We start from the raw sequence: 21827 nt of genomic DNA on the forward strand, positions 1-21827 counted from the left end.
GGGGGGGGGGGAAGGGTGAGAAAAAAAATACATATACACACTTAAAAAGAACAATGTATCAAAAATGCAATGCAATCAAAAATACTGTATCACTATCCTAATTAAGAGATAAACCAGGAAGGTTTACTGTTCTAAAGAAATATTCTTTACACTTTATTTTAACAAGGCAGGGAATAGTAAGTATATGGCCTGACTGCTGGTTTCTATATACCATCACCATCCCATAAACCACCACAGTATTTATTGACCACAAGCTTCCGAGAGGAGAGAGCAGTCTGATGAAAGTGTAGCGCTGGAAGTAGTGGCAAGTTACCAGGCATCATTTGGCATTTATAACCTTTATAACAAACTACATGCAAACTCAAACACAGTCAACAAATGGGACAACCTAACAAAATAAAAGGACAAAGTCAGGGCTTAGCATTTCTCTTCACAGTCTTCAGCAACCCCACTTAGTAAAATGCACTTCAGGCAATTTTAATCAGTCTTCTGGACAATGTGGAGATCACCTCAATCGGAAAGCTTCCTCTAAAGACACATGCAACTATATAGATGCTGAACCAGAGATGGCTTCCATCTGTCCAGCCCTAAATATGGCCAGTGACCTGAGGTCTGGGTGACATTGTCACTGTGGACCTACCAGTAGGAATGTGCTTAAAACTCTTCATTCCTTCGTTTCCTCCAGAAATTTCCCATTTGCATAGTCATGGGAAGCACAGGCCCCACTGACACAGAAAGGGAATTGCTGCAAATCATGTAAATCTGTGTAAAATTTGTTTATGTTTAGGACTTCTGGCACTTGCTGCATGTAAACCAGCACAAAGACAGTGTTTATGTGAAGTGCAGGGAAGGAAAGTCCTGTTACTGGACAGGAATCACTGGCAAGCACCAGGCAAACTATTCCCTTTGGGTCTTTGATACGAGGTGTCCTGCAATGTAAAGGTGTCACAATCCTTCGTGACACACACTAAAAACAATGCACTGCACTAATTTTGAAATATTCCAAATTCTCAAAAAGGTTACAGGAAAACACTAATCCCAGTGGATTTCTATTAGTCATTCACTCCAAGATGCCTTGGTGATTTAGAACAAAGTGTACAGACAGTGTGTAAGGAAGACAAAAAGGGAAAAGTTACAAACCAGAACTAAAATTCAAGATGGGCAGTAAAACTTGCCTAGGCTAACCCCCACCAAACCTGTCACTTCTTTCCATAAAACACTAAATCTCTCCATAAAGAATTACATGTCTCAAACAAATTTCATATGATAAGATACTCCATACTGAGAGCAGTGGAGAAACTGAATTTCAAAATTCAACTATTTTTCAGTTCTGTGGAATGATAAATTATTTTGTTAATCCTTGTTTTGCACATTGTGTCCTTCCCTCCCACTGTTTGAACCCTTCTGCCAGCATGGGAAGTCTGGCTTTACTTAAAGCTCAAAAGCAACAGCCTGTGTGGAGGAGATGGGACAGTACATATCAATGTCTCTTTCTCACAGCATCGTAGCTCCTAACTTACAGGACAGAATGATGCACTATTTTAATGGTGCAATATTGATCTATAAAGAACATTGCCTCTCAAGTTTTCTACTTTGCCACAGACAACTACATTATCGCTTCACTATTATCTCTCAAGTTGCACACGTTCACATAATATCAGCTATTAATCTGAATTTAAAAACATCATTTAATGGTGTACTGGTATCCTCAAACTGAGCTGTAATATTGGCTGGGAAAGCATATCCTGTAAACACAATAAGTGGTGATTTCACAGAGGTTAACAAATTACTGGAGGTTTAAGAACCCATCCAAGTTGCATATGGACCACATGGGCTGAGACAACACCAGCTACGCCAGGTGGCCCAGGGGAACAGCACTGTTCCAGGCCCCTCCTCTCCTGGAGACCCTCACACACTATGTATGATTCCCAGTTTTGACAGATGTGATTAGATGTACCGTGGTGGCACAGACTTTCATTCTCTACTGTGGTCTTGGGTTTGTCATCTACAATCAAAGTCTCTAATCACCCACTCTTAGTAAAGCCAAGTTCTGTACCATGTGATCTACATTAATTAATTTTTGAAAAGCAATGAAGTGCTGTGCCAGGCTGGCACCCCATGCAAGGCTATGCAGAAAGGTTTATTAGTGATCCACTGCAGACCTGGTTGGATTCTGGCCATACATCGTCTTCTTTTCATCTCCTTTCCCCATTCTCATACCTCCCCTAGATGGTCCAGGCTCAAAACCAACAATCATTGTTTTATTTAGGGAAAATGCTTTGATTTTGCCAAGCCTGTGCTTTTCAAATTGGAAATCAGAATGGTGAGCAGTATTAAATACTACTCTTTGGTACAGGAATGATCAGTATTGAAATAGATTTGCAGTGTCAGCTCACCCACAACATATATGTGGTGGAAAAAGAAATGAGAAATGTGTAAGGCGCGCTGTCTGATACAAAAGCAATCTATATTTTGACAACTGGCAATGATTATTCTCTTTTCCTTTCTGCCTCGGTGAACATTAAATATAACAGCTGAGTATTAATGGGAAAAGAAACAGAAAGGTCGTGTTCAGCCCCGGCAGAAGCAGGTGCAGCTGAAATACCAGTGTGCCATTCTCCCTCCCGCAGCCTGCCGGAGCCACGCTCTGAGCTCCTTACCCTGCAGTTGAGCAGAGTGTAAAGCACGTGGTCAGGAGTGGTCTGAGCTCTCCACTGCAGCACTTCTGAGAGGAAGAGGAACTGAAATAAAGCAGAGTGATAGTCATGACACTAAATAACTTTTTGGCTTTAAAAAACAGGACAGCTATTTTTGCTGCTTTAGATATGTCTTCCTTATTTATATGCTACATTTTACATCAATACCCAGAAGCACTAAACATGAATTAATTCTCTTGTCATCACACATATTTATAGCAAGGTGCTTTTGCATGGTAGCGGCAGCCTCTCTGGAAGTGAAGCCACTGCTGGGATTATGAATTACTACATAGACTTTCAAAGCAATAAACAGTTCTTACTGATCTCCCTGAATTTAAGCACAACTTTAATTCTTTAGTTTCCTCTCTTTTTCTTACTATAAATAAATATTTTTACAGCTTAGAACTTACTAATTTAATTACTCACATAAGCCCCCAAAAGGGATGAATTTCAATTTAATTTTACAGGATCAAAATAACAACAAATAGGGTCAGGACCATGCATGGAAATAAAATTCCCCGGACTCTACCTGAACCAGTAAAAAAGATAAAATAGAGGATAATTTTTGGCAGAATCCCCATTAATGCTTTCCACTGTGTTTATTCGGTTGACTCATGTAAACTCATACAAAAAAAAAAATCCATACAAATGAAATGCAGTGATTCCCTGCCACGTCTATTTTTATATTTATACGTAAAAGGGGTTCTGAAACATTTTAGTGTGAATTAAAAAAAAGTCACCAACAAATTCTGCAACAATAATAATACAATCTATGTACTATCTGTATAAGCAGCATGAGAAAAGTTTAGCTTACCTTTCTGGCTTGGTCATTGTCTTCTATTTGCCCCAAATCTCTACCACTGGCCTGTGCAATTCTTTTTCCAGAGACCAAGTTCCCCACCATCACAGAGGCAGGGCCAATTTCTAGAATAAAGCAGAAATGTGCTAAGCGCAATAAAAATCCTTTGCTTGTGAATGAAAATTCTTTTTATTTCTTTTGCATTACATGGTATTTTCCTCATTGCTATCCACAACACATCTCTGTTGATACAAACTTTGGCTGATGGACCAGAAGTAGCTGGAAGGTAAGTAGGCTTGGATTCATCCTCTCTAAACACATCTAACTGAGGAGCCCGTTTAGCATAGGCTCTCTGCAGCCAGAGACACATCTTGTCTGTGGTGATATGAGGAATCTTTGGAAAATTCAGCTTCTAATTTAGGCATGTCCATTCAAGTGCCTAAAACCAGAAGAGATGTATCCAGGCTTCAGGGACAATGTTCCTATTTCTCTCTTCTGTTCCCTGGGCTAAGTTGCATCTGTATTAGCAGTTCTGCAGTGCTACAGACGTGAAGTGACAAGGATCAGGAAGGCAGATGGTGCACACGATAAAATATATGCACGCCCTTTAGCACAAGGTAGAGACTGAAGAAAAATGCTTTAACTTTAGAAGACAGGTAGATGTCACAGCTGACACTTCTCCATGAGGTAGATTTCACTGATGTTTTGTTGCTGCCATTAGGGAAAAATATCTATCTCACAGATACCATTTATGCTCATGTTAACATTTGTTTTCTGCTTCTCCAGCATGCATTACTGATCAACTGCAACTGATACCAAGCTTTACTTCTAGTCTATGATGTCCAGGCTTTGTCTCTGTGATGGTATGTGGTAAAAGTGTCAAAAATGAGATGTTTATGTAACCAGATAATGTACAATAAACAACATCTACAGACTACTCTGCTTTAAAAACATGAAAGCTATGTCCTCTGGGTACGTCACAGCTGCAAAATATGGGAGAATGTGATGTGGTCATGGCATTGCTTTTACCATAGTGTATATGCCATAATGCTTATACCATAATGTATATGCAATGCATCTATAAGTATCTCCACTGCACTGATGCTAATTCAGTGATTACTTTGCGAATCAGCAACAAGGAAATACCGAAATGACTGCAGGCTTCATTGCTTTCACTAAGTTAGTGGAAGTCACTGTTAACCTCTGACATTCCTAGTATCTACAAACTGAGATTATGGCTTTGATTTCTGAAATATTTGTGCAAAGGTTTTAAATAAAGAAACAAAGATAGTTTTGGCAAACTTGCACTGAATTTGTGATGGATAGTCCCCATATTTGAGATCCAGACAGTAAAACCACTTCATATTCCACGCTGGTTTTCCAAGTGGAAAGTAAGCAACACTTAGTCTACTGGAGCTGAATTCATGTCTTAAGCCTGAGGCTACAGATCCAAAAATCCTTGAAATTAATGTGAGTATTAAAATCTGCGATTAGATTCAAAATCAAAAATTTGCTAAAACTTGTTTGTTGATTGGGCATGAGTAACCAGAGACTGGACTACAGCAGGCTACAAGGGCTTTCTTTGTTTCTTGAGTCAGTGCCTTCCTGTGCCATTTCATCCAATGTTCTTCATAAAATATGGCAGAATTTCTAAAGAACCATCTTAAAACTAGTTAGGGTTTTCCCTCATACATATCTGCTGTAAGAATAATCCAGAGCCTCCCTATTCAGGTAAAAATCTTTACCATTATTCTTGGGTTTAATTTATTCATGACCAGTTTTTAATCATTTGCTCTTGTTCCAACACTGTTATTTAGTGTCAACAACCCTCCTCCTCTCTATTTCTACTTTACAAGCTCAGCCTTCAAATAAGTCAGGACTTTATCTTTCTCTGTTTCAGTCTCAGTCCATCTTTAAACATAACTGACCAGGAATTCACAAAGACTTCCAGCTGTGGTCTCAGCAGTGCCTTGCAGAGTGACAAAAATGTCTTCATCTTTAATGAACTTAGGTTTTTGGAGCATTCTTCCTTCCAGTCTTACTGAAGGTATGTCTAGCCTCTGCCAAAACCAGTGATGCCCTTAACACACCTGGAATATTTAACTGGAACAGATGATTGAGCTGATTCTCACCTGCATTAACAATTACTTGATTTTGCTCCATACAGCACCGTGAACACACAGCACTAAGTCACGGTCGCTTTGCCTTCACTCATCTTACCTGGTTGTTTTTGCCTTGGTTTGGGCAGGTTTGTCACACATGTGTGGGGACACATCAGCACATTACAAGGATGCAGTGATCCTTCCAAGAAGAGCTGTTTGGTTTCCGACAGGTGTATTCCTCCCAGCGGCGTCTTGGGAAGCGTGTTTGCTGGTACGAGCGCGAGGCAGTAGACTCCCACTTGATGAATACTGTCAATAGCCTAAAAAAAGCAGGAAGCCAATTTTAATGAAAGGCTAATTTTTCATCATTCTAATAAGCACATGTTGTTCTGAATTACTGCATAAAACAACCCTAATAATTAACTGGCAATGGAAAGGCACTTCAGCAATGTCAGTGATAAGGAGGTTCTTTTCAACGGGAACAGGTGGACGGAAATGTAACACTGACGTTATTACACTCATTCCAGAAGATAAAAAAGCAAACAAAAACCTGGTGATAAATACACAGAAATCTATTAAGAAACGCTACCTAGGCATCCCTCTTAGGCACACGTTAGTAGCACGTATTCTGGAGATTTATTATTAAGATGGGCTGGAAACCCATGTGAAACTGATTTTAACCTTTAATTCTCAAATTTAAAATTCAAAGGATTCCTATCAACTAAACATCCAGTCCATCTTGCAGAGCAATGAAAAAAGTCAAAGGTTGCACGTATCACCATATGTAAGTATGTAGCTTATGAATTTTTAAATTTTTTTCTAAGATAATAACTGTTTCACTCCCTGACTGCTGTGTAAAAGATTGTCAGGCAGGAACGGAAAATGACACAATATAAGGGAAAACCATGAAATTATCCACTTGAAAAAAAATCTGTTGAATGAAAACCTGAAAAATAAGCATCTTTGAATCTTGTACTAACCATGTTCATTGTCGAACAAGTGGAGTAAAAAATGTAATTTATTTAGGTAAACATGAATATTCATGCACTTAGATTTTAATTCAATACACATTTTAACTAGTTATTTTCCCTACATTGGTAACAAAAATTGCAGGAAGTGAGTTAGAAAAACAACTTCTGACATCCATGCAGACTGAGAAACAAATTATCGACAGCATCTCTAATGAGTAGTTAAATGTTCAAAAATATAATTTACTTAACTTGCATTTTAATCTTTAACTGTGAGAAAAGTGAACGCATGTGTCTGTTGCCTTGAAGATACAATCTATATTCTAAGTATCAAATTATGATTTATAGTTATGTACTTAAGTATAGACCAATAAAGTAGTGATTACTTCTACAGAGACTCTTAGTAACACTTTGCATTTGGCTTCTGTTTGCTTCATTTTTTATTGGTTTGATTGCAAAATTTTGTAAGAAAGAATACTAAAGCAGTTACTCATTTTCCAAACATTGCAGTTTTAGCAGTGGTAGATCTCATGGTACTATTGGAAGACCTCGTTGCTGGTCTACAGACACCTTACCTGAAAGATCAGCAACACCGAGATATATATGACAGCCAACACACAATGTCTCATGTTTCTGGCAAAAACCACCATAACCTCCTAATCACAATGTTATTTGTAGTTTCTGAAAAGCACTGATAAATCACCGCATCCTCACCTGACATCAGCTTGAAGGAAAACCCTTACAGGGCAAGTAACTGCTTTTATTCAAATGTAAAACAGCGTGGCTCCTAGAGCTGGTGAATGGAAAGCAATACCCAGCTGGGGTGGGATGAGGGGTGTTATACATAATGATTCCCCAGTGATAGCCACTTTGACAGCCACCTCTGACAGCCCTCTCCAGCACAAAGCCTGAAAAAATGTCACTGGTCACTCGAAATTGCCACTTCTCACATTTTCTAGTTTGGCACATTTCTGAAGCAGGGAATGACTTTGTTACGCAAGGATGAGCACTGATGAGCTGAGCCTTAAAATTCCGAGAGAGAAAAGTACCAGTGAATTTTAATACTGCTGGCATTTATGCCTCTTGATGAGATGGCTTGGTTTTTTAAATGATTCGGTCCAGCCAGAAGTAAAGAGAGCGTCTGAAATCTTTATCCCTCTGTTTCACCAAGACAGCGGATTAGGGATACCAGAACTTGCAGAGTCCACCTTGCTACGTTGTTCAAGCTAAGAAAACATCTCGTTGACAAAATTCTCCAGGGAGACACTCTCCTGTTCTGCAGTAGATCCTGGCTTTCCTACTCCTGTCATGTCCTCCCAGAGCACTAGAAAACTAACATCCAGCCTGCCAGGTACAGGAACCACAACCCTGCCTGAAGGGTCAGATCAGTTTGCAGCAGCCTGGGAGATGAATGAGTATCTAGGATCCATCTGACTGAACTGCTGGCTGACCTGGGATCTTCACTCACACTCATCTTCACTAGAATATCCTCCTCCTCCACTGCTCTCAGGAAACCCTATACCCAGCCTGACCACTCCCCACCAGCCATGCTTCTGCTAACACCCGTAGATGCAGTCCAACATAGTCCCATATGTGCAGCAGCTCCACCACCCTTCAGCCCTCTGCTGAGGAGCAGGAAGGGTCAGGGAGAGTCCGAATATGTGCAATCCACTGGAAACAAGTTCTGCAAATCGATGTAGCTCAACTGTAGGGAACAGATGCAGAGACACATCAAGGCACAGCCTTGGGCTGGGGGGCACAGGGCAGCACACGCAGGGTGCAAGATGAGTCTCACAAATATCATCAGAAATGAGTAGCAATTTGGTGAAGTTTGCTATCATGGACGTCATTGAGATTCATGACACAAGTGTGATATCATTACGTTGCTCATCACTAGCAGATGATTCATATACAACTGGTTACCACATCCTGGTAGATTAGAACTCCGATCGGAAAGGAGGCACAAAGCATCCCACATGTTCCTGGCTTCTGTTCTCCATCTCCGCTCTCAGCTGAAACTGCACCAGAATCTTCTTGTTCACATGCCAGAGTTGCAGACTTCACACATGGGTGATGAAAGCAGCCACACATGTACTTTGATATATGGCCTACCATTCTCAGACACTCCCATGACTCGATGATACTCAGAATAATACGACTGACTTCTGGAAGGAGTAACTTGACACAGGTCTCCCACAATGTTCAGCACTGAATTCTACTGGCTACGATGGTATAAGACATGGTTTCTGTAAAAGTCACAGAAATGCTTATCTGACAAAACAGGAGAAGCGTAAGTCCAGAGCTTCATCCTTTTCTTTGGGAGCTTGCTACTTGATAAAAATGATAAACATTTTTGAAGCATGGGCAATCCAAAAGCTCTTCCTCCAAAAATAGTTGCCCCAGGTGCTACCAGGTGCTTCAAAGGCTTTCTATTTGATGGACATGTGAGAGGTTCTAGCTTTTCTCAGTAATAATTTTGGTCTACTGTGAATATGAGATGCCTCTAGCTGTATGAAATGTAACCATCTTTTAAATTAAGAGAGAAGATAAACCTCTCTTGAGATGGATGAAAGCTTATTTGTTCAGTTTCTTCAAGGATATGGTAGACAGATTCCCTTTCTTATTCAGTACAAAACAAAACGATTAAAAACATCTTCTCTGAATTGTGTGGTGTCTTTTTCTTTGGCTCTTGGGTAAAATAAAAAAGATGTCTACAATACATTTAGGTGAGAAGAGTCTTTGAGGAAGGACAGAAAGGGAAGCAGTAGTAACAGGTGATCAGCTGTAGACAGAGCTGAGACCATTTCACAAGGTAGCAACAGAGAGACTTAATTTGACTACATCTCTATTAAACCTATTGTTTTTCAGTGAAAATTAGCTTAACCATGAAGATGGAGGAGATGGAAGATGACCGCTATCTCAAGTATCTAATTTTTTTGTGTGTTGACATCAGCATTGAAAAAACTTTAAGTATGGTAATAACATTGCCTTAACTCAGACTGCTATATTTAAGGAGAAGATCAGAATTACTTAGTATACAGTAGCTTATGTCTTCTGGTCAAACTGTTGAACAACACCAGTAAGTTGAGTTTCATCACAGTGGTATGTGCCTTGCATGATCCACCAGACAGCTGGAATGCAATAGATGTCCTCTGTGCAGATAACCTCACTGCAGATACCTAGATCTGGGCTAATCAATCACTTCCCTTCATTTCAGTGGAGAGAAATTGATATTTTAAGGCTGTGTTTCACTCAGTTTATTTTAGCTATCAACATGGTGCACTAAAAACACATAATTCTTTCCCACTGATTAAAAAAAAAAATATCTGGAGATCTAGCTCAGATACATATATCTACTTTTGATGAGGTCAACTCCATATCAGTGCCAATATCTGTTCATTAAGAGACTTTGGTAGCTTTTGACAGTAAGAGTATATAACACATTCATTCATTACCGTTTTGAAGTAACGAATGACTATATCGTTATAAACCAGACACTACTCTCTTCTTGCTATTACTTACTTCAATTCATCCCTGTTTTCTTATAGCATTTGGATTAGTAAAAGGATCAGTCTTTGGAAATGTGCAGCCCAGATTGGAACTGTCACTCAGAAGAATCTAATTTTGTGCTCATTAGGTGCAAGTGCAACTGAAGGTGGACTTACAATTACTCAAAGACAAATGTCAGTTACCTTGGGGGCCTGAAAGATCAATAAAAAGAATATAGAGGAGGACAAAATAGCTTCCAAACATACATAAAGAGCATTACCTGGAGAACTCTACTCATCCATTGAAAACTGTCTTCCTCTGTGGAATCCGGCCTTTGCTCAGCAACAATAACTATCCTTTCATCATGCAGGACACTCACTGAAAACACTGCTATTCTGTAGAAGAGAATGAGAGAAGAGTATTTAGTACCAGAATAGATGGAAAAACCTGTCTTCTAAGTTAATCCTCCACAACTATGATTTTGTTATTTATTTATCAGACAAGTGGTGCACCAATTAGTATTTAATTTCTGGGGAAAAAGCAACAAGAACAGTTTTGGATAACTTCTTGAGGAGGAATCAGGGAGCTTTGCTCTAGAATCATGTGGATACACGCATAGTATCATAGCATGGTTGGAGAAGTGAACCTTCTTGGGATAAGAAAAGCACTAAATTTGGGTGACACCAAGGTGGTTGTTAAGCTGTTACATAACAGCTAACATAACCACCTTCGTTGGCCCCATCTTAGAAGAAAATAATTGCAACACCATTGTGTAAGAGGTCTGCCATGTGATCAAGTGAGAGCACATGTTACTGCATAGGCTCTTCAGAAGTTTTAGATGTCTCCTGCTCAGTTTCAGCATACTAGGAAACAAGGAACTGCTGTCATATTCAAGAACTTCAGTGTTAGGCATATTGGAAATGTTCGACTTGGGCAGAAAGGATCCTGTTGACTCAACACCATCACAAGTGACCAGCTGTTCAACTGGAATTTTAATAATCAAAGTTTTGGACCTTGATATCGAAAGTCTGCCTCAACATTGTCATTCGTTTTAGTGGCCAGCCCAGCCCAAATCATGACATCTCTGCTGTCTCCTGGTTCTAGCAATATGGACAGCAATGGAGGGAAACCACACTGCAGATCACTGGGTCACTTACACCGGGTCTAAGCAAAATAAAGATTTCTATATAATCTAAGAAAAGAAAGGATCGAACCTTCCTCTGTAGACAAATTTCATTGGTTCCACGGCCAGTGCTGTTGCTACAATGTCATCAGCATTATGTCTTCTTCCACTGACAACCATCAAACCATCCATTTTGCCGATAACAAAAACAAGTCCACCTGGTCCTATAAAGCCTAGTAGTCCAGTCCTTATAAAGGGATATTCAGTGATAGGGCCTCCAGAACTGGTCATAGGAAACACCTGAAAGACAGAAATTACAGGTCTTCAATTCCATACACAAAGACCACACTGCAAAATATTTCAGGCATACTCTCTCAGATGGCTCTTCTGGAATGAAGTAAATAGGTCGCTGGTGATGCTCTTTACTCTTCACTGACCATAAAGGGAGTGTCAGAAAACTGCTGGACTAATGTGTACAATTTTCTGTACCCGAGTTCCAGCAAGTTCTATACATATTTTCCCTAATCATGGCTCTGTAAATCATTTATGACTTTAAAAAAAATAATAAATCAAGACAAACAGTACTGAGGAAAAAAAATTTATGGAGAGTGAAGCTAAACTGAGGTGCTATGTATAGGTTACAGAGAGATTAAATCGTAAACATTACAGTAGAGGTTCTTTTCAGTACCTCATGCTTATTTTCAGCACAATATAGAGAAATAAGCAGGCTAGAAGTCAAGCTATTTTAAGGTACTGTACATTAATGACTCTTGCAGCTGACCACATTTTTATCTAAGGTCAATTAAGTCCTCACAATACCAGTGATAATGCCTTCTGTAGCATGTCTAAAAGTGAAAAAACAGCCTCTCTAAATGTCTGAATACCAGACACATACGTGACTTCCACAGGACAGATTTCTACCACTTTTTTTACCCTAACTAGCACAGTGTTATCCTTCTGGCACGTAAGCTACTTTGAGCTGCATTTTGACACAACCACACTTTTCTGCTGTCGCTTCTTTAAACTCAGATAGTCTAAAGGCAAGTTATTTAAGTTGATGGCAAGTTATTTAAGTTGATGGCAAATGGAAGACCATGGCTCTATTGTGTCCTTCAAGGCTCATCTAAAAAGAAAGGTCAAATTCTGCTGCCAGATGCCCATGAGTGGTTCTTACTGAACAGATTTAATGCTTATACATACTCAGCCATAATTCATTTCAGGAACAAAAAATCTTTGACTCTCTAATACCTGCAACATGAATTACCCAGTAAACCAGAAAAGAGGCCCACTTGGAGAGGGCTCCCAAGAACATGCTTAACTTCAAAAATGAGTGGTCCTGCTCACTCAATGACAATTTATTTGCTTACCATTAGGAATAAGTGTAAACCAGTCTAAATATGCTGTTAAACTGCAGGCTCAGTTATGAACTATGAATGATTTTACAGTTACAAGTACTACAAAATGAACGTAAGTACCTTTCTACCCTGAAATATGTGAAATTCAGAATTATGATTCACACTGAGTATCGCCAATTGTACTTGTAGCATAGTAATCAGCTATCAACAAATGTCAGATCACAATAGCATCGCAGTGTTCCTGGCTTCAATAGCAGGATGGTGAATTGTATGCACTAGTCTCCATTAATTATTTAATGTATAGTGTTTACAAATTTCAGATGTGCATTTTTCAGGAGACATTAGTCATGTCTGGTCTATTAAAAACGGTAATACCAAAGCATTTGTTAAGGGAAATGTAAATGTATCTTTCTTAACTTTTTTTTTCTCAAATATTAAAAGGGAAAAGAATCAGAACTTAATAAAAATCTCAGCTCAAATTTTTCCAGTATTTCTCTGATTTGTTCAGCCTTTTCATACCGGCTTCAGCAGAAGTTAATGATAACAAGTGAGCAGGTACAACCAAGCTATCAATACAGCTGTCTGCACTGGAGCTAAAACCTACTGGAAAACAGATTCCAGAAAGCAAAAAGGCTTTCACCTAAGGCAATTCAAACAAAAGCAGGTGGGGACTAATTAGGAGAAGACTACCTCTGTCCGGATTTTGTATAAATGCAAGCCTTTAATGCTGGCTGAGTTTTGGAAATGTTGGAAATTGCTTTTTAAAGATACTCAGCAGCTTTCCTACTGTTTGCAATGACCAAATTCTGCATGTAGCTAGCTCATAGACTTGTACAGTATTACCTTTTGAACTTTGTCTTTCTTCCTGCTTTCCTCCTGATTGTTTCAGCCTCTGGTATCTTCTTTCCAAATTAAAGTAAAAGCTCTTCAGAGCCAGAACTAAACCCACATAAAGATCTACTACTGCACTTAATGAAATGGGCCTCAGTGCAGATTATCTGGCTAGACTACAGGTCCCAAGCCACAAGCATTGATTACTACTGCTATTCTGATATTATTGCTATGAATATTTTATGTCAAATATTATCTTTCAAGAGCAAAAGTTAAAAAGTGAGGATTTTATACAGCATTTTTTGGTCAGCTTACCTCAAAAGTATTTTTGGTCATGCCCGAGAGTCCATAATATGACGTACCCGTTGCAATAGCACATACACAAAGTTCTCCTATTTCATCTGTTTTACAGAGCTGAGGAATTCCATCTGGCTTCACTGAACACATTATAGCTAGAGGGAGAGCAAAGGACTTTAAAACATATTATAAAACGAACTAGAGAATAATAGAAATGCTGTAGGAATAACATCATGGTGGAGTTGACATAAACAAATAAATTATGCATAGACCAATGTCTATCAGTTTCTCAAACATTAAGGTGTTCAAAATTATCAAATGTTACTTATATTATAAATGATATTTATACAAAATATGAAGATCTTTATGTAAACTCAGTTGATCTTTATGTAAACTCAGTGTACACTGATAACAAAACCTAATTTGCCTTGCTCTCTAAAATTTCAGTCGATCTGTAATACTGCTGTGAAATATGATTGTGTTCCCAGTTTTGCATACTGAAGACCAGATTTGCCACAGTCAGTGCAAAATGAAATACCCTAATGGAGTTCTTCATAACAATTATACTGCCAGGAGGGCAGGCAACCAGGAAATCCACCTCTCACAAAGTAGCAAGTAACACCATATGAAAGATCAAGATATTCTAGCGGACTAGTGTGGTTGTTTTACCAAGAATTTATCAGAGCTCAGCCTCCATCTCACCGGTCTTACAGGACTGCAGAGACAGTAGGAGCTAAACGGGAGGGATTAGAAAGCACTGGTCTGAGGAAGAAGCACTATTTTATGTGTCAGCCATGTGAGTAAGAATCAGGTATGCTGCTTTAGCTATAATCCCTGGAGTTGGAGTCCAGCATGTGTAGATTTTGCAGTTGGAAAGAGGATATGACAAACAAGGGAGACCAGAAACGAATCAGCATGTCTTGTAAGTACCAGTGTAAAGAATCTTGAATGATCTTTCTCTCACTCTGAGGATAAATAGGAGTGTTTACTTTTATTAAAATGATCAGAATGTAGTATAAAGTGCAAGACGGCACATCTATAATAATATCTTATATAACAACTATTAGACAACAATCAATCTTATCTTCCTTTAAGTTGTTCAACTGAATTTTTATAACATGCATCATTACGTTTTATTCCTTTGGTGCATAACAGACATTCTCTTATGAAAAAGTACAGTATTATTCATTTCTAGTCTCTATAACATTTCATTTAAAATCTAGCTCTCTTATGAGAAAACTTATCTTCATCTTTAGAAGCACTGGTTTCAGTTTGGATTTATCAGCAGGAACTGCTCAGTCATACCTCCTCTTTCTAATAACTGGGTGATAGCATAAGATCTTTGGAAAAACATTCTGCAACCCTTCAGACAGCAATTTTGTTGATCCTTAGCATAGGTTATGAAAACGTTCACTACTGACTCATCTGGGTCAGGCTTATGGATATTTATAGCCTCCAGACACTGGAATCCAACTCTCTTGTTTTCCGTACCAGTATTCCACAGTTAAGGAATGGATGTGGTGACAGGTTGTTTAAAGCACACCACTAAGGCGAGTAAAGACATCCACTGAGGTGAACAGAGAGAAGAAATCTTGGGATTTCCAATCCATGAAGTTTTATAAGGTAATGCTTTTGGACTAAAATGGTTTCAAGTACACATATTCTAATCCCAAACCTTGTGGATTAGTGGCAAAGTATGCCCACCTAAGACTTTTTACAGCTAATTGCTTAAACTGATGAATCATAGAGTTTCAAAGACAGTTCCTTACCTCCTGGCATCACTAAGCCAACATCCTGGACAGTCAGAACAGAAAGCTTTTCTTCAGAGTCCACTCGAATCACTCCGTAAGTGAGACCATGCATGGAGAGAACTCCTCTGCCTGGTGGCTGATTGCTGTCATCTGTTGGCCTGCAACCATGGGTTATAACATCAGCGTACCAGCAGGGAAACGTAAGCATTTTCTTACTCTTAATGGACTACTACTGCAAATACTCCTCTATTTGAGAGTTGAAATTTCATCATCTTTTTTTCCCTACTAGACCTTACAGAATTCTGTTTTTCAGTAATTTCTGAGTAATTATGTATGTCAGCTCTCCCACTCAGTAGCCACCGACATATATGGGGCTGCAGAGATGAAAGTAACACCTAACATTTACTCAAAACAGCTTGTATTTAATTTTCAGATAGATCTATAAAGATTGTTTGATTACCCAAGTAAAGGCCTTTTGATTTGTTTTAAAAATACTGAAAGGCAATGCAGACGATGTGGAGGGAAATTGCACTCTAAATATTTGGAACTGATCAGTAATAACTTGATAAACCCTCTATATTTTACCTATTTTGAGGCAGCCTAGTATGAGGAAACCCAGCTCAGCTGCCAGACTAAAAGCCTAACTAACAAATTGGTATCAAAGCCAAGATTAGAATACAAGTATGTTATATTTAAATCACAGATATGATTTCCCATTCCCAATACTTAAGTATTTAAAAGTACTAAACTGAAGAAATTAGGTCGTAATAGATTCACTGCCAAGTATCTGTGGAAGCTGCAAGGACTTTTCCATCTTTATTTTAGTGCATATAATTAAATTCTTCCTATTCTAATTTACCACACGAAAATGGAAACAAATTACACCTTCATCAGTCATGGTCAAAATGTTGTAGATGCAGCCTCTTTGTAACGCCTCGATTTGCTCAGAGTCACTGCTGTACAATAATTCCCCAGCATCAGCACAAGCTGCCTGTCAACTTGTTTCAACATAAAACCTCCTGTTGTAGCAGTGAATACAATTATACCTACGTGGAGTGTGGCTTGAGCAAACCACTGTTGACGTGTGCAAGTTATTAAGTCAGGAGAATATGCCAGGGCTTTTCATGTCTGGGAAGATTCTTATACTGTCCTGCATTTTAAAATGCAAAACTGGAAGCTAATGTGATGCTGATTTGAGTGTGGATAACGCATCCATGTAGAGCAGCCAGACTCTAGCTATTTTCAAGATGGATAAAACAGGCAATATTTAGTTTAAGATTCTGCATTTTTCCTAAATACTCCACCATAACACAACTATTTTTTAAAAAGTAATGTCCTTTTATATGACACTTCTCCTTTCCCGTGTTTGAAATACTAGATGGGCCTTAGCCAGCCATGCTCACGTAAGCCTTGCGGCGATCGGCACTATAAATTTCAATTAATAGGTTTTACGAGGCATATTTCTCAAGTGACGTTGTCAACAAAGAAGGATGTGGGCACGCTTGAAAACGCATTAGAGCATAACAAATAGCTCTAGTAAACAAGCAGCTGTGATAAATAACACTCCCATCATGCAAAAGGAACTTTCAGCGACGTTATTGATCAACTTCCTCTCATCTTTGCTCCCCAAAACACACATTTTACTACTCATGTGAAGAAAGGTCTCCTGCAGGCACACAGCTTCTCACAGCCTTCTAGGAGCAGTGGCCAGCCAGACTTTCACCAATTGCGTTTTCTTGCCTTATTTTTCATATCCAAAGGCTGCTAAAAAGAAGCAGCTTTGAAAGGCAGTGGCCATGCAGAGGACAGGGGCGCACGGGAGGGATGCTGGAGGCACCAGGCCTGGTAGGATCATGTTGGGGGACTTGTCAACAGAGCTCCACTTGCTGTGGCCTGGGCTGAGATAACAGCTTTGCCCGTGCTAGCAAGAAGCAACGTGCAATGGAAGTAGGTGTGCAGCAGAAGGAAAGAGTCAGTGCTGAAGAGCTGAGGTCCCAAGGACAGGCATTTCAGAGCTGCTGTTTCTGAGTAGTTCTGGTGTCCTGGCAGCCTGAGGTGGATCCTTCAGTGAGACGCCTGCTAACCCTGCCCGAGTCTCCTCTTGCAGGCAACTGGCTATCTGACACTAAAAGGGAGTGCAGCCAGAGGGCCTGGATGAAGAAGTGAGGTGGGGAGCTAAGCACCTGACAGCACCTACACATCCTCTTAAAAACTATCTTGTCAGCAACAATCCTGCAATATATGGTATCTTATTTCGTTGTGTGCATGACGTCCACATGGGAACATCCCTAAAACAAGTACCTCTGCCAAGCAGGAGAGAAATCAGTTGGAAAGAAGATGAGATGTAAATAATCCAGTTTCAATGTATTTATAATTTATTTTAAAGTTCAAATTTTAAATTTTCTTTACACATTCAGTATCTCTAATACTGGATTTGGAATTTTGTAACACTGCTTGCTAGACAAAGAAAAATCCTTTGATGAACGTAGGAGCAACTGAACAAAGGTATAACTCCACCCACTTCGTAGCCTAAGTTAATTTAGCTTAAACCACCAGACAAACATACCCCTTAGCTTCCCTAGCCATGAAGAGGGACAGTGTGCATCTTCTTCAAAGCTGACTTTTTCATACTGAGTAGCTATAGAGAATTTTGAGAACTACCATTCCACTACCATTTACAGATACAATCTAGTTTACCATTATTTTTGCCAGTCATTTAAATGGGAACAGACCTGAACTTAAACTTTTGCACTTCCTTAAGCAAGTGGGTTCAGGCTCATGTGCAATAAACCAAAAGGAAACACCAGAAAGAATTATTTGCATGACACATTCCTTTAAATATTAGGTTTCCTGATTCAGCTCTAAGGCTAAAGTACCTATTAGTCTATTACTAACTGCCTTTTTCTACACTATAAGGGTATTTCAACTGAGAACTGGTTTTGTTACTCTTCCTTGTAGGAAGATCAGTAAAAATACACCATAGATTTTGAAAGAGTTGGAGCATTAACCAGGAGCTCTCTGGATCTGTGCTCGGCAGGGAGTCATTTTAATGCATACTTCAGCTGTAACTCTTTGGAATTTCTATGATAATGACTTTACTGTCAGTGGAGATAGCTTAAATAAAATGAAAAATACTAAAGCTCCCAAGTTCAGCTGGTATTATCCTACCATTAAACAGACTTCAAAAAAAAGAGATACGTGTTCAGTAACATTCACTGTAGCACGAACTGCTCTGTAATTACAGAGTGAGGCACTGAAGATAAAAATGCTTCTTTTTTTTTGAATCATCCACTATTTTATGTGCTAATAATTTTTTTTTTATGTAAGCTCTCGATGCTAGTTAATTTGAAAATTAATCTCTAGTGCTTCAGATGGCTATAAGCATAGAGTTTAAGTCTAGAAAGGGCAAGCCAGCTGTCGTACGTTGAGATGCAGTGAGTTCTCCCACTTCATAACCTGTGGTCTGGGGCAGATTTTCCAGGACTAGCACAGGAAATGAAAACTCTCTCCCGTTAATCAGTGCTCAGCACAAGCAACGTCCGCTGCCCTTCCACATCCTCTCTGCACTTACAAGCAAGAGCTCATTGCAAAGGAGTGAAGGTCCACACAGCCTACTGCAGGGAAACCCAGTGCAAGGGAAAAACAACGTAGTCCTTGGTGTAAAGCTGAGAATGGGCTGGTGGAACTGAATAAAGGGCTCTCTGAGATCCCGGAGTTCACAGAAAGATGAATAACCTGGACAGGATAAGTCCCTAATGGATAGCTTTCAGATGTTTTAAGTTAATAATGAGGTGGCTGAAAGTCAACCACACTCTTGGCCTCATGTCTTTCTTCCTGCGATGTTTCGTTGAAAAGCTAATTGAAAATCTAGTTAAATTTCACTTGGACAGTGTATTTTAAACTTTGTGGCAGGAAGTATTTTCCTTAATGCTATTACAGTGCTTTACAGTTTTATACTGCATGTTTTAACATGTGAAACGATTATAAATGGCTGCAAAAATCCAAACTTAAAAACAAAGTGCCTACTGTTCAAGGTACAACTTTTGGAAAAGTCTGCCAAAACAGACAACAGTTACGCCATTTACTGTGTGCTAACAACACTCATAACAGGTGACTGCTGCATACTGACATTCATGTACACAGGGCTTAATAGTTTTATTAGAATTCATCCATTTTATTTCTAGGCACAAATCCCCCAGGCTCAAAGGGTATTTCCAGATGATTACTGAGAGTCTATGAATGGTTAAAGAGCGCTAGTCAGCCAAAAACAACCTGCAAAATGCCATAATTCTCTTTAAACAGACTACTTTAAAGCATGATTTTCCTTTATACCAATTCCACCTAAATTTCCACATTTTAATTAATTTTATGCTTACAGTGGCATTTTTCCACTTCTTTTTACAGAATTAGCCTTTGCATTTCAGTCTATTTCATTTAAAATTAGATAAAAAAACAGAAATGGGAACTATGTTATAAAGCATTCTGAATTCAAATTATTACAAGTTCTTCTTGCATGTCTTCTTTAGACATAAACAAAAAGAAAACTAAAAATGTCATTCAGAAGCTAAGTATGCAGATTCAAACTTGAATACATTTTTCATTTCTTTTCAAATTACCACATATATTCTACAGTGGGTCTTTTTCCACTGGCGTAACACAGTACCTTCGAATAGCCACAGTGAGAGCTTCCGGTGAACTAGCGCAGGGACAAATGACCTCCTGTCTTAGACCTTTACTTTGGAAGACATTGAGAAATGCATCACAGGAAGAAATAGACCCTGGAGGTAAAAAAAAAAAAAAAAAAGTCAGAGGAGAAAATAATCTGATTTCTGAAGTGATGCTATTCAAACTTTCAAACTGCGAACTTATTAGTGAATATATAGACTTTTCAAGAGAAAAAAATTAAAAAGGGAAAGAAGTTATGATGCTATAACTATATATATTTATATACAGTTGTGTATGAACACAGGGAAGAAAGATTAATTTTTGAGCAGAAAATCTTTTCACTGTTTTTACATAGAAAAGCCATTACTGTTACATTTAAAGTATGAATTTAATTATACAGTTTTCTTTTTTAGGATGAGGCAAAGCAAAGATTTAATTCAGAAACTCCAAGCAAACTACTACAAACAAGCAGAACACCTATACGTTGGTACATTAAATAATACAGAAAACCAGTTCATACTGTTTTATCATGAAGTGATCCAGATTTGGTTCTCAAAAGTAGTATAATTATTCCCCTAAAATTCTCAGTTACTTCTGCCTCTGAGCACCACCACCCAGAAGAAATGTTCTGATCCTTTCAATAGCTTAAGGTTATTTACTTCAGTCTTAATACATGACTGTCATGTTAAACAAAACTGGATTTACTGCAACTTACGTTATGTGGAATATCAAGTTTGCTTCAGGATTAGCTAAATAAAAATACAATTTAAAAAAATCCAAAATTAATTACTGCTTTCATAAATATCATATAGTTTGCAGTAGACAAACCCTATATTTGCAAATATTTTAGCTAAGATGACTGAATATTGAAACTCTAAATGCAAGCCAGAAAACAATTCCAATTCTCTACTGGACTGCAGAAGCAGAGCTTACATGGGTTTGCACCATCAGCCACTATTAGCATTCGCAGTGAGGAAAGGTTGATGTCTCTCTGATCTCGATGTGCCACCAATGCCCAGTGCATGTCTCTGGATTTTACACAGGCAACTTTTGCTGCAATGAGAATGGGAAGATTACTAATACCACATATAAAAGATATACACTTGTATTATTAATTTGTACTTTTGATTTTAACTATCAAGTATACTTTCGTATATTATTCCTTACCTTTGTATTGACAGACTTTTTGTATCCATGACAGTGGATTCACTTTCATTAAGGAGTATGGAATACTTATAACATGCATCATGTTCATGACACTCTGAAATCAAACAAGATAAATGGGTTTTATACAACAGCTGTGATAATTATATCTATTGCGTTCTGGGCAGAGGCACCTAAGCAAATCACTCCATGTTTGTTTTATTGTCAAGGCTGGCATCTATCTTTTCCTATCTAGCCATCTACATTTAGATGAAACAGACCCCTATTTTCTAATGCTTTAATTAAGGATTAAGGATTTAGAATAATCAGATCATAACTTTTAAGCGGTACTGGAAAAAGGATGAAAAATATTTTCTTCCTATTTATACTCTAAGCAATTCACTTTTAATAGAAAAAGTAAAAAAAAAAAAAAAATCAAATGAACGATGTCTGTGTGTTTGCTATGTAGGTTAATATTATCCCTAAGCCTCCTAAACTCCTCCTGACTAAAAAGGACAAGCAACAGGAACATATCTGTCTTCAGTACATACGAAGGCTCTTGACTCAAAAGGACAAGCAACAGGAACATATCTGTCTAAAGGAATCCA

At 38.5% G+C, this 21827-nt stretch overlaps 1 protein-coding gene across 4 annotated transcripts in view; it reads right to left on the reverse strand.

Moving 5' to 3' along the window:
* Positions 1-21827, reverse strand: part of DIP2C (disco interacting protein 2 homolog C) — a 190638-nt gene that overhangs the window by 56417 nt on the left and 112394 nt on the right. For all 4 annotated transcript variants that reach the window (XM_014945016.1, XM_014945015.1, XM_014945018.1 and 1 more), the window contains 10 exons: positions 21244-21337; positions 21010-21129; positions 20075-20189; positions 15430-15569; positions 13679-13815; positions 11269-11477; positions 10335-10449; positions 5716-5917; positions 3511-3620; positions 2661-2741 (listed from right to left, as the gene is read on the reverse strand). In XM_014945016.1, the coding sequence (XP_014800502.1) occupies positions 2661-2741; positions 3511-3620; positions 5716-5917; positions 10335-10449; positions 11269-11477; positions 13679-13815; positions 15430-15569; positions 20075-20189; positions 21010-21129; positions 21244-21337 (1323 nt within the window). The remainder of the gene's footprint in view (positions 1-2660; positions 2742-3510; positions 3621-5715; positions 5918-10334; positions 10450-11268; positions 11478-13678; positions 13816-15429; positions 15570-20074; positions 20190-21009; positions 21130-21243; positions 21338-21827) is intronic.

Source organism: Calidris pugnax, unplaced genomic scaffold (assembly GCF_001431845.1).
Source record: "Calidris pugnax isolate Ruff unplaced genomic scaffold, ASM143184v1 scaffold54, whole genome shotgun sequence".
Lineage (NCBI taxonomy): Eukaryota > Metazoa > Chordata > Aves > Charadriiformes > Scolopacidae > Calidris > Calidris pugnax.